The 11,717-nt window shown below is 40.0% G+C and overlaps 1 protein-coding gene across 1 annotated transcript; it reads right to left on the reverse strand.

The window, feature by feature from the left end:
- LOC120780377 lies at positions 1-11,717 on the reverse strand. Its single transcript, XM_040112666.1, has 4 exons — positions 11,373-11,717; positions 10,858-11,102; positions 10,717-10,760; positions 1-335 (listed from the first exon to the last, which is right to left on the reverse strand). The coding sequence occupies exons 1-4, from the start codon at positions 11,715-11,717 to the stop codon at positions 1-3; spliced, it is 969 nt and encodes a 322-aa protein (XP_039968600.1).

Genomic DNA, 11,717 nt, shown 5'->3' on the forward strand with positions numbered 1-11,717 from the left:
TTAGTGACTGTCGTCTACTGACATGATCAGAGCATCGTTGTTGGCTTTGTCATCTAAATTGTTTTGCGTGAGACAGAGATTGATAGCGGAGGTATCAGTTGTCTCTGTTGAGAATGCAGGTGAACCTGCGTTATATTGATAGGAGTTGGATTGAGTGATAATGTTGGCGAGAGTTGATTCGAGGTTTAGTTGTGTGTGTGTGAAAGACTGTGAAACAGGAGTGAAAGAGGAGGCTGAATTATTGCTGACTTGTTGATTGCTGATGTTTTGAGGTGAGTTTTCCGGTGAGTTGTTGGAAGAAAGATCGTGTGAAGTCGTCATGGGTGATTTGTTGACTAAAGAATGTGTAGGTATATTAATAGAATTGGAGGTTGACATAGCGTTACTATTTGACAGCTGTGCTTCTCTGGCAACTACGGCGAAAGAAGTGTTCAATATTGATGGTGATTGTGCTTTGTAAAGTTTAATTGCTTCTCTCATGGAGCATTTATTTTGACATTTTATTTTTAGTATCTCCTTCGTTTGCACATATTTTGGGCAAGTGTTGGCAGAGGATGGGTGATCTCCTGAGCAGTTTGCACATAGTGTGCGTGTGCATGGTGAAGAATGAATAGGAAGACTGCAAGAAGCACACACGGGAGGTTTATTGCATCGTTTCGCAGTATGCCCAAGCAGTTGGCAAGATTTGCATCGCATTGGGTTGGGGTAATAGGGCTTTACTTTTGCACTTCTCCAAAATACTTCTACCTTTTCAGGTAACTCAAAAAGATCAAAGGTAAGTAAAACTACACCCGTGGGTTGGGGTAGTGGTACTCCCTCCGTCCGTCTAGTAAATTTGTAAACATCGACTACACCTTGTCTTCTCATGTTTTCTATTATCTCTTTATCGCTGACATTGTTGAGGCAGGGAGAAAAGATTGTACCTTTCACGCTAATGAGGTTGTCATGGTATTTCGCTTCAATTTCACACACACCAGGAAGTTTTCTGGCTGAAATGAACTTTTGGGCAATTTGGTTATTTTTTACCAGTAGCAGAAGATTACCAGCACGCAACTCAGAAATTGAGATGATTTCTTTGCTAATAGCTTCTAAGGCTTTGTGGACAGCGAAGCAAGAATACTTCGAAATTGGCTTGGTTGGGTCAGTTGCATTAATGAGAATATATTTCGGGTTTTCTTTCTTGGCCTGCGGCAGGTCATGAAAGTTGAGGGGGGAGTAGGTGGGTTTCTTTCTTTTTGGCTGGGATCCAGGGGCGAGCAATGCAAACCTGTTATCCCCAAGGTTGGGTGGCCCGGGGGCCATATTAAACAAATCTAAACACTTGATGCACTTATCCGCGATACACTTATGGATTGAAAGAATTCAAGAAGTTTGGAAATGTAAACACGTGTACGTATCCGAAAATGTACGATGCGCAGAATGTCAACAATACGTAAAGAGCGAAACACGACTTCTCAGAGCGAGCACCTGTCGAAAACTGAATAAGAAATATACTCACTTAGAATCCGCGCTAAATTCGCAAAATGTATAGTTTTTTCTACACACTTCAAAACTCTTCGTACACTAATTATTTTTGATATATTTTAATTGGCACACGACTATAAGACAAAACTACGAAATATTTTTCTAAATTTCTCTTGAGTTACTTTCGCTCCCAACAACTCATGTGCTGACACATAGAAAGCGACAGACTTCAAGCGACATTTCTCAAATATTAAAATACACACGTCCTTATGGACATAGTTATTTAGACAGCTGCACGACTACACGACAGCAGGTTCTCAGTTGTCCCTTCCGGTATTTTAAAAATATTTTTAAATTTGCCGACGACAGTAGAGAGAAGAGGAGTGAGGAGAGGATGCCACTAATATGTAAAATGTAATTATTCAATGCTCTAACAAACCTGACGTTATTTCACAAAGAGAAGCATAAAATAGCTCTGTTATATCATTTGTAATAACAATTGATAATTTAAAACAAATAAATTTTTCTATTACTTATTTTTTGCCTAAAAACTTTCACTTTGAACAAAATATTCAAATTTCATTGAAGTGAAAGGTTTTACAAAATGAGCAACTGTGTTGCTTTGTGTACATGCCGGCCATTGTTATGTCGCTGCCCTCTTACAAATATTCATATAGCAGGCTTCACGATGTCAGTTATGTCGTGTTGGACCAAATTGAATCTGCTTGAACACACACAAAAAATTTCATCAAAATCGGTCCAGTCGTTTAAGAGAAGTTTAGTAACATACACACGCTAGAAATATATTGTATATATAAATATGTGAAAAACTTACAATTATTTAGTGTACGATTACATGAAGCAACTTTTGTTGCTTATTCTCGGGCGATTCTCTTTTGCTGTTGCCCATTACCTTCACACGAGCAACTTGTGTTGCGCAACTCTGCTCGAGTTTTTTTCTCATTCTCTTTCACTTTACTTTAACCCATTGTCTACTCTTTACTTTAACCCATTGTCGCTTCTTTTTCCTTACAGGTATTTGGGCCACTCTATCACATACATATATTAATCAGCTCTGTCAATTAAGAAATACATTTTATTTATTAAAACAAAGATATATCACCCTTCTTACTATCGTCTGAATCAATTTGTATGGCTTCATCCATACATTTCACAATATCGTTAATTAATTCGATTTTTTCGTCATACTCCATTTTTTTAAATATTTATATTATATTATGTATATTTGTATACATATTTGCAAATTACTTACCAAAAGATGAAATTAAATTTTTTAAATATATTCAAAATATTAATTTCAAAAAAAAATATACGCAAATGCAACTATGTACTACGAAAGAAAGAACACGAATGCCGAAAAACGTCGCAGCGAACTGTTACGAATAAGAACACAAAGCGAGTTGCTGAACACGGGAAACTCGGCGCGATTCTCCTCTCCTCGTCGCCCCCTCGCCACTAAACTAAGAGTTGCCGCAACAAAAGTTGCTTCGTGTGATAAGACTCTTACTTAAGAAAACAAGAGACCATAGGTATGATCAACAAAGAATTCAACAACAAGAATATTTATTTATTTATTTATTTATTAAATGAAAAATAATAATACAATTATTATCTACAGAGTAAGAAGCACTAGCTGCCAGGGCTTACGGCTTACTGCTCTAATAAAACTATATTGTCTTAGAATATTAATATGTATATTAGCCAGTAAAAGGTAAATATAAGATCAATATTACAGTCAATACAATTATTAAAATAATTGGTGTTAGTAAAGGAAGTTATTTGGATGTAAGATAACTTACAATTAGAGAATTAAATTAATTTTCTAAGACCAGTTTTGGACAAAAATTTGACTACCTTGTGGATGTTTTCCTACAGACCCACAGTTGAGACGGTAACAACGTAAGGTTTTCGAGGACGAAGTGGATGAGGGAGAAAGTGATAACGAAAGAGCAAATTCGTTATACACTACAAAAAATAGAAGTGTAGGTAGAGTCTATTTACGTTGCGTGATGTCGAGGAGAGTATATACAGTTTTTATGGAGACGGTACCTATAACGTGTACCCCTGGGTTGATGAGTTCAACGAAGTTGCGGAAACAATAGGGTGGAACGATTAACAGAAGTTTATATATGGAAAGCAGTTGCTGAAGGGAGCAGCCAAGCTACTTGTTCGAGGAACTGTAGGAATCAGAAATTGGAATAGTTTGAAAATTGCGTTGTTGGAAGAGTTCGCAGAAAAGTTGAGTGTCGCAGAGGTACATCGTACGTTGAGGAATAGGCGTAAGCAACAGAAAGAAAGTTTGCAGGATCATCGAAATTGGTAAGCCAATATCACTCGACTAAAAGAGTATAATAGAATATTTCGTGGAAGGCATACCGGATAGTCGAGAGAATAAAGTGTTTTGTATCAAATGCGTAGTGTAAAGGATCTGAGAGAGCAAACCCGAGTATATGAGAAAATTAAAGGTATTACCGTTGCAAATCATGAAACTGAAATCTCAGAGAGTGAGAAGGTTTCTGCCGAGCAAGTGTGCGAAGATGAAGTTAGTCCGAAAGTGTTAGAAAAAGATTTTAGAAGTAAATCAAGTGAGCGATGAAACTGAAATCTCAGTGAGTGAGAGGGTTTCAGCCGAGCAAGTGCGCGGAGATAAAGTTAGTTCGGAAGAGCTGGGGAAAGAGGTCGATGTAAAGGAAAAGGACAGGGAATGTCGTGGCAAAGGCTTCAATGATGAGAGTGAATTTAAATTTTTGCGTGAAAAGGAGATGCAGATGAATGGTGAATCGGATAGAATAGACTTGTCACATTTAAAAGAATCTGACGCAGCGTTCGTCAAAACGTTGATAAATAAATATTTTTTTTTTTTGCAATATCTTTTTATTTATTGAATCTGCGTTTTAGTTTAAAAGCCTAACAATAAGTTATAAAATCTTAAATCTATTTAAAAGCAAGACAAGCTCAAGCAAGTGTTTGAGCTGTTTTGGTGATACGTTGCTCTTTAGTACGCAGGCATATCTCTTCCTTTAAGGCGTGTTTGATCGCAGGGATGTACCAAAGCATTAGCCAAAAGATTTGGATGATCTCGGAGTTTAGATATATATTTAATTTTGCTGTCTTCTACTTCTTTCTTTACCATAGAAATACCAGGGTCTTTATGGATATTTTCATAACGCATGTACCATGGTGAACACGTGATCGTTCAAAGCATTTTTGATTGGAACCTTTGTATTATATCAATATTAGTTGCACAGACCGTACCACACAGTTGAATGCCATACATCAAAATCAGCTTTATGACCGCATTATATAAAAGCATTTTGTTGTTTAGGCTAAGTTTGGAGTTTTTATTTAAAAGCCAATTTAAATTTGCAGCTCTTATCTTCATGCAAGTTATTGTACTAAATATATATGTTTTCTCCACGTAAGGCTTCTATCTAGGTTAATACCAAAATAAGTTACTTCATTTGCTTGGGGTACAAAAATATTGTTCATTTTTACTACCGGACAAATTTTAGGTCTTAGTGAAAACGTAACATGCTTACGCCAGTTGGCTAGCCATTCTTCGTTAGACCTTAAGTACTCGGCTAATATTCTTGATGCTATTATGTGGCATTTGTTACGGCTCACTAAAGCTATGTCATCCGCAAAAGCTGAAGTTAATACATTACATACCTATTAATACACTGCCCTGTGGTACACCAGCCCTTATCTGTCATTCATCAGATATGAAATCTCCCACTTTTACCAGAAATTGTCTATTTTTTAAATAATACTCCAATGTTTTATACAATTCTAAAGGTAGAATATTTTTAATCTTATACAAAAGGCCTTCATGCCACACCTTATCAAACGCCTGAGCCACGTCTAGAAATAAAGCTCAAATGCTTTTCTTATTTCGTTAGTAATTCTATTTACTTGCTCTATTGTGCTATGTTTTTCACGAAACCTGAATTGGTGCGTTGGTATTATATTATTTTCGTGGAGGAAAGGAGACATCTTTGATAGTAACATTTTAAAAAGACAGGGTAGAAGACTGATTGATCTGTATGAAGACGGCTGTGATAAGTCTTTCCCAGGTTTATCTATCAAGATAATCTGCGACTTTTTCCATGAATTAGGATAGTATCCGAGATTAAGAATTGCACTGAAGAGCAAAGAGAGCACTTCTACAGCAATTTAGCAACTCAATTAGCATTTTTGTGGTAATATTATCAAGTCCTGGTGACTTCTTTGGTTTAAGTTCTTTTATTATTCTAATAATTTCAGAACGTGAAGTTTTAAAAGACTCTAGTGACTCGTTAACTGTGTTGGGTAAGATAGACAACTCGAAGTTGTTCTTTGGGCAATTTGGTTGAAATACCTTTTCTAGGTGATTTGCAAAACAATTAGCCTTTTCCTCGTCACTTCGAGCCCAATTTCCACCCATGTCTTGCATAGGCATGTTGGAGTTAGTAGGTGGTTTCAGGGACTTTTGGGCTTTCCAAAGAGAATTTTGTTAGCTTGAATTTGAACACAGTTTCTTTATATACATTTCGGTATTAAATTCCTCATCACGTTTAAGCGTTTTTTTTTTTAATTTTCGTAATTTCAGTTGAAGCTGAGTGGAAGGGGAGCGATTTGTTTGCCGTTCACGCCTTACGCTTTTTTTCATTTATAAACCTTTCTATTTCTCTGTTAGTAATTTTTCTCGCACCAAGCGGCTTATAGTTTTTGTTTGGTGTTGCTAGGACAGCTGCTCTAGTTATTATATCATTGAGTTCTTCTATGCTTTCGTCAATATCTCTTCCTGTATTTATTTTGTACTCAGCATTAATGTGGCTACTTACGTATTTTTTATATTTTAGCCAATTCGTTTTATAAGATGTTAAGCCCACTTTTGGATCAACGAATATGGGTTGCTCACATAATTTAATTAGTACAGGAGAGTGATCAGAAGATAGATCAGTATATGTATCAGCTGTTATGTGCGATTTATCTATATTTTTGATTACAGCAAAATTAATTAAATGTGGTATTTTTGTACGATCTTCTTCTTCTTCTTAATTGGCGTAGACACCGCTTACGCGATTATAGCCGAGTTAACAACAGCGCGCCAGTCGTTTATTCTTTTCGCTACGTGGCGCCAATTGGATATTCCAAGCGAAGCCAGGTCCTTCTCCACTTGATCATTCCAACGGAGTGGAGGTCTTCCTCTTCCTCTGCTTCCCCTGGCGGGTACTGCGTCGAATACTTTCAACATGACCTAGCCAGCGTAACCGCTGTCTTTTAATTCGCTGAACTATGTCAATGTCGTCGTAAATCTTTTACAGCTCTTCGTTCCATCGAATGCGATATTCGCCGTGGCCAATGCGCAAAGGACCATAAATCTTTCGCAGAATTTTCCTCTCGAAAACTCGCAACGTCGACTCATCCGTTGTTGACATCGTCCAAGCCTCTGCACCATATAGCAGGACGGGAATTATGAGCGACTTATAGAGTTTAGCTTTTGTTCGTCGAGAGAGGACTTTACTTTTCAATTGCCTACTCAGTCCGAAGTAGCACCTGTTGGCAAGAGCAATCCTGCGTTGGATTTTCAGGCTGACATTGTTGGTGGTGTTAATGCTGGTTCCTAAATAGACGAAATTATCTACAACTTCAAAGTTATGACTGTCAACAGTGACGTGAGAGCCAAGTCGCGAGTGCGACGACTGTTTGTTTGACGACAGGAGATATTTCGTTTTGCCCTCATTCACTGCCAGACCCATTTTCTGTGCTTCCTTGTCCACCCTGAAGAAAGCAGAACTAACAGCGCGGGTGTTAAGGCCGATGATTTCAATATCATCGGCATACGCCAGCAGCTGTACACTCTTATAGAAGATGGTACCTTCTCTATTTAGTTCTTCGGCTCGAACTATTTTCTCCAAAAGCAGGTTGAAAAAGTCGCACGATAGGGAATCGCCTTGTCTGAAACCTCGTTTGGTATCGAACGGCTCGGAGAGGTCCTTCCCGATCCTGACGGAGCTTTTGGTGTTACTCAACGTCAGTTTACACAGCCGTATTAGTTTTGCGGGGATACCTAATTCAGACATCGCGGCATAAAAGCAGCTCCTTTTCGTGCTGTCGAAAGCAGCTTTGAAATCGACGAAGAGGTGGTGTGTGTCGATCCTCCTTTCACGGGTCTTTTCCAAGATTTGGCGCATGGTGAATATATGGTCGGTTGTTGATTTGCCAGGTCTAAAGCCACACTGATAAGGTCCAATCAGTTTGTTGACGGTGGGCTTTAATCTTTCACACAATACGCTCGATAGAACCTTATATGCGATGTTGAGGAGGCTAATCCCACAGTAGTTGGCGCAGATTGTGGGGTCTCCTTTTTTATGGATTGGGCATGCTTTCGTCCGACCATATTTTACAAGGAAGCTGATGCATGCACCTTATCAGTTCTTCGCCGCCGTGTTTGAATAGCTCGGCCGTCAATCCGTCCGCCCCTGCCGCTTTGTTGTTCTTCAGGCGGGCAATTGCTATTAGAACTTCTTCATGGTCGGGTAATGGAACGCCTGCTCCATCGTCATCGATTGGGGAATCGGGTTCTCCTTCTCCTGGTGTTGTGCGTTCTCTGCCATTCAGCAGGCTGGAGAAGTGTTCCCTCCATAATTGAAGTATGCTCTGGGCATCAGTGACTAGATCACCTTTGGGGGTTCTACAAGAGTACGTTCCGGTCTTGAAACCTTCTGTAAGCCACCGCATTTTTTCGTAGAATTTTCGAGCATTACCCCTGTCGGCCAGCTTATCAAGCTCTTCGTACTCACGCATTTCAGCCTCTTTCTTTTTCTGTCTGCAAATGCGTCTCGCTTCCCTCTTCAACTCTCAGTATCTATCCCATCCCGCACGTGTAGTGGTCGATCGTAACGTTGCGAGGTAGGCAGCCTGTTTTCTCTCCGCTGCGACACGGCACTCTTCGTCGTACCAGCTGTTCTTTTGCACTTTCCGAAAACCAATGGTTTCGGTTGCAGCTGTACGTAAGGAGTTTTAAATGCCGTCCCACAGTTCCCTTACACCGAGTTGTTGACGAGTGCTCTCAGAGAGCAGGAGTGCAAGCCGAGTAGAAAATCGTTTGGCTGTCTGTTGTGATTGCAGCTTCTCGACGTCGAATCTTCCTTGTGTTTGGTGGAGCGCGTTTTTTGCTGCTCAGAGGCGGGTGCGAATCTTGGCTGCAACAAGATAGTGGTCCGAGTCGATGTTAGGACCTCGGAGCGTACGCACATCTAAAACACTGGAGACGTGTCTTCCATCTATCACAACATGATCGATCTGGTTGGTAGTTTTTCGACCCGGAGACAGCCAGGTAGCTTGATGAATCTTCTTGTGCTGGAATCTAGTACTACAGATAACCATATTTCGGGCCCCGGCGAAGTCAATCAGCCTCAACCCATTCGGGGATGTTTCGTCGTGGAGGCTGAATTTACCGACCGTAGTGCCAAATATACCTTCTTTGCCCACCCTGGCGTTAAAGTCGCCAAGCACGATTTTGACATCGTGGCGGGGGCAGCTCTCATAAGCGCGCTTCAAGCACTCATAGAAGTCATCTTTGGTCACCTCGTCCTTCTCTTCTGTCGGGGCGTGGGCGCACATTAGCGATGTGTTGAAGAACCTCGCTTTGATGCGGTTTGTGGCTAGACGTTCATTCACCGGAGTGAATGATAGTACTCGGCGACGGAGTCTCTCTCCAACACCAAACTTGCGCTCCTTTATATGGCCACTGTAGTAAATGTCACAAGGACCTACTCGTCTCTGTCCTTTTCCCGTCCGACGCATTTCTTGGACGGCGGTGATGTCAGCCTTTATTTTCGCGAGGACATCAACCAGCTGGGCAGCGGCACCTTCCCAATTAAGGGTCCGGACATTCCTGGTGCATGCCCTTATCTCGTAGTCCTTATTCCGTTTGCCATGGTCGTCATCAAAAGGGGGGTCTCTCATCCGAGGCTGGTTATAGCTATTCACTGGGGGCGTTTTTTACGTGGCGGGTCCCAACCCCAGCGCACAACCCTATGTAGGGGATGTTTTGCCTTCTCACTTTAGCTTGCCTTCGAACGGATGTTCTTAGGCTACCCAGAGGATACTTGGTCAAAGACCAGCTCACTACGCTTGAGCCATGTGTAAGAGAATCGTTTCTGGCCACTCCCAAGTGAATGGCGATCAGAGAACTTTCCTCACTTGCGTGGACTTCTACACATGACTCCATCCTCCGATCACTAGGCCAATATGTCGGCTTACCAGGAGATATTATGTCAAAGTTATTGTGCCTATTTGTAACAGTGTGATACAGCTGTCTTCCTTTCGGATTAATTGTGAGCCCCAATACGTGTGATTTGCATTGTAATCTCCATATGCTAGAAATCTATGGCCTAGTGCTCCAAAAAAAATCTTTGAATTGGATGTCTGTTATTTTAAACCGAGGTGGGCAGTATATGGCGGTCAGATTTAAGTCCCCGCAGCGATTTTTTATTTTTATTTTTTAAGTTATTGTTGTAGCTTGTAATTGCGCGGTGACATAAGGTTTTGATGTGTGGTGATTTAACCGGTTTCTAACCAACACTGCTGTTCCTCCATGTGCCTTTCCATTTGGGTGGTTTGTAACATAGAGTCTAAATCCCGTATAAAGAAATTGTTTTTATTCGTAAGATGAGTTTCTGACAATAGCATTACATCAATATTATTTTCGTCCTGGGATCTAATAAGTTCCAATTTATGTTGGTTAACAACGTTAGCATTGCATAAACAAATGTTCAATACACTCATTTTTTACTTAGAAAAGTTTGCAACATTTGGTTTTGTGATTTGATTATCTCTTGAATCATATTTTGCATTGAAGTCATAAATTGTGTCATACATTGCGTAAGGTTTAAAATCATAGTTTCAACGCTTCCATTTGGTTGGTTTTGGGGCAATTGCATTTGTGTAGTATTGCCTTTCACCACGTTTGCATAGCTCCCTTGTGTAATTAGATTTGATGGAATATTCATCATTTGGTTACGACGTGCTTGGATGCCCTGTACAACTTCGATTTCAAGTCTTTGTATACAGGGCAACCCCTGTAGTTAGCAGTGTGATTTCCTCCACAATTGCTGCATTTTTTATATAAATCCTCTTCTTTAAGAGTACATTTTGAAGTAGGATGTAGATCACCACACACTACACAGACACTTCGTAGAGTGCAATATGCTTTCGTGTGTCCATACTCTTGGCAGTTTGTACATTGTACTGGACCATTTCCCTTGTGTAGTTCCTCAACGGTGATTCTGCGAAGGAAAATATATTTTAAATTGTAAATCGGGTATACTCGTATTTCATTTTTTTTTTAATTTGTTAGAATCTGGCATCATTTCTATTTTGAACATTGGTTGTGGCACTTTGTTCCTGTGAAAAATATTTATTACTGATTTAATGCTAAAACCACATTCTTCTAGTTCTTCTTTAACGTCGTTAGAGTCTACCGAAGACTCTATATCTTTTATGACAACAACTAGGCCTTCTGTGCTCTTCAGTTGGTAGGAGTAGTAATTCTTGTTATTATTTGATAGGAATTTTACAACATCCATGAAACTTTTTTCAGAGTATGCTTGAATTTTTGTTTCATCTATGTTAGATATAATCTGTGAAACACTACCGGCACTCACCTTTTTGACTTCGACGAATTCGTTTGGAACCAAAACTATATGAATAATCGGCGATCGCGATGTTGAAACGTGTATGCGCACGTATAGAGAACAAAAGAGGCCGGGCGCCGTCCGTCCGATGTGTTGAGTTGATGTGTGTGGTGTGGTGTAAAGATGTGGTGTGGATGTGGTGTGTATGTGTGGGGTGTAGTTATTTTTATTTAGAGGGGGGCGCAGAAGCTCATTTAACCATATGTTACCTGTTTTCAAGGGCACAATGTGAAAATTGTTTGTGCCTATTATATTGCTCATTTTGGAAACAAGCGCATTTGAGCTACGCTCACGCAAATAGATTGGAGGGGGTTTGGCATTCACGACCGTGGTGGTACCCTTCGCTTCGTCGTTAGGCTCTTTGCTTAATAAGGCAAATCTTTTGCCATTAAGAATTTCTGGCTTTTTACTGTTTGACGTGCCTGCTTGAAATTTTTTGGTATTGGCCGCTGTTTTAATTGGACTCAATTTCCTTTTTACATTAATATAGCGATCAATACCAGTCTGAACTGATGACCTTTTTTTGCTTGGTACATTTTCACCTTGCAT

Source organism: Bactrocera tryoni, unplaced genomic scaffold, assembly GCF_016617805.1.
Source record: "Bactrocera tryoni isolate S06 unplaced genomic scaffold, CSIRO_BtryS06_freeze2 scaffold_25, whole genome shotgun sequence".
NCBI lineage: Eukaryota > Metazoa > Arthropoda > Insecta > Diptera > Tephritidae > Bactrocera > Bactrocera tryoni.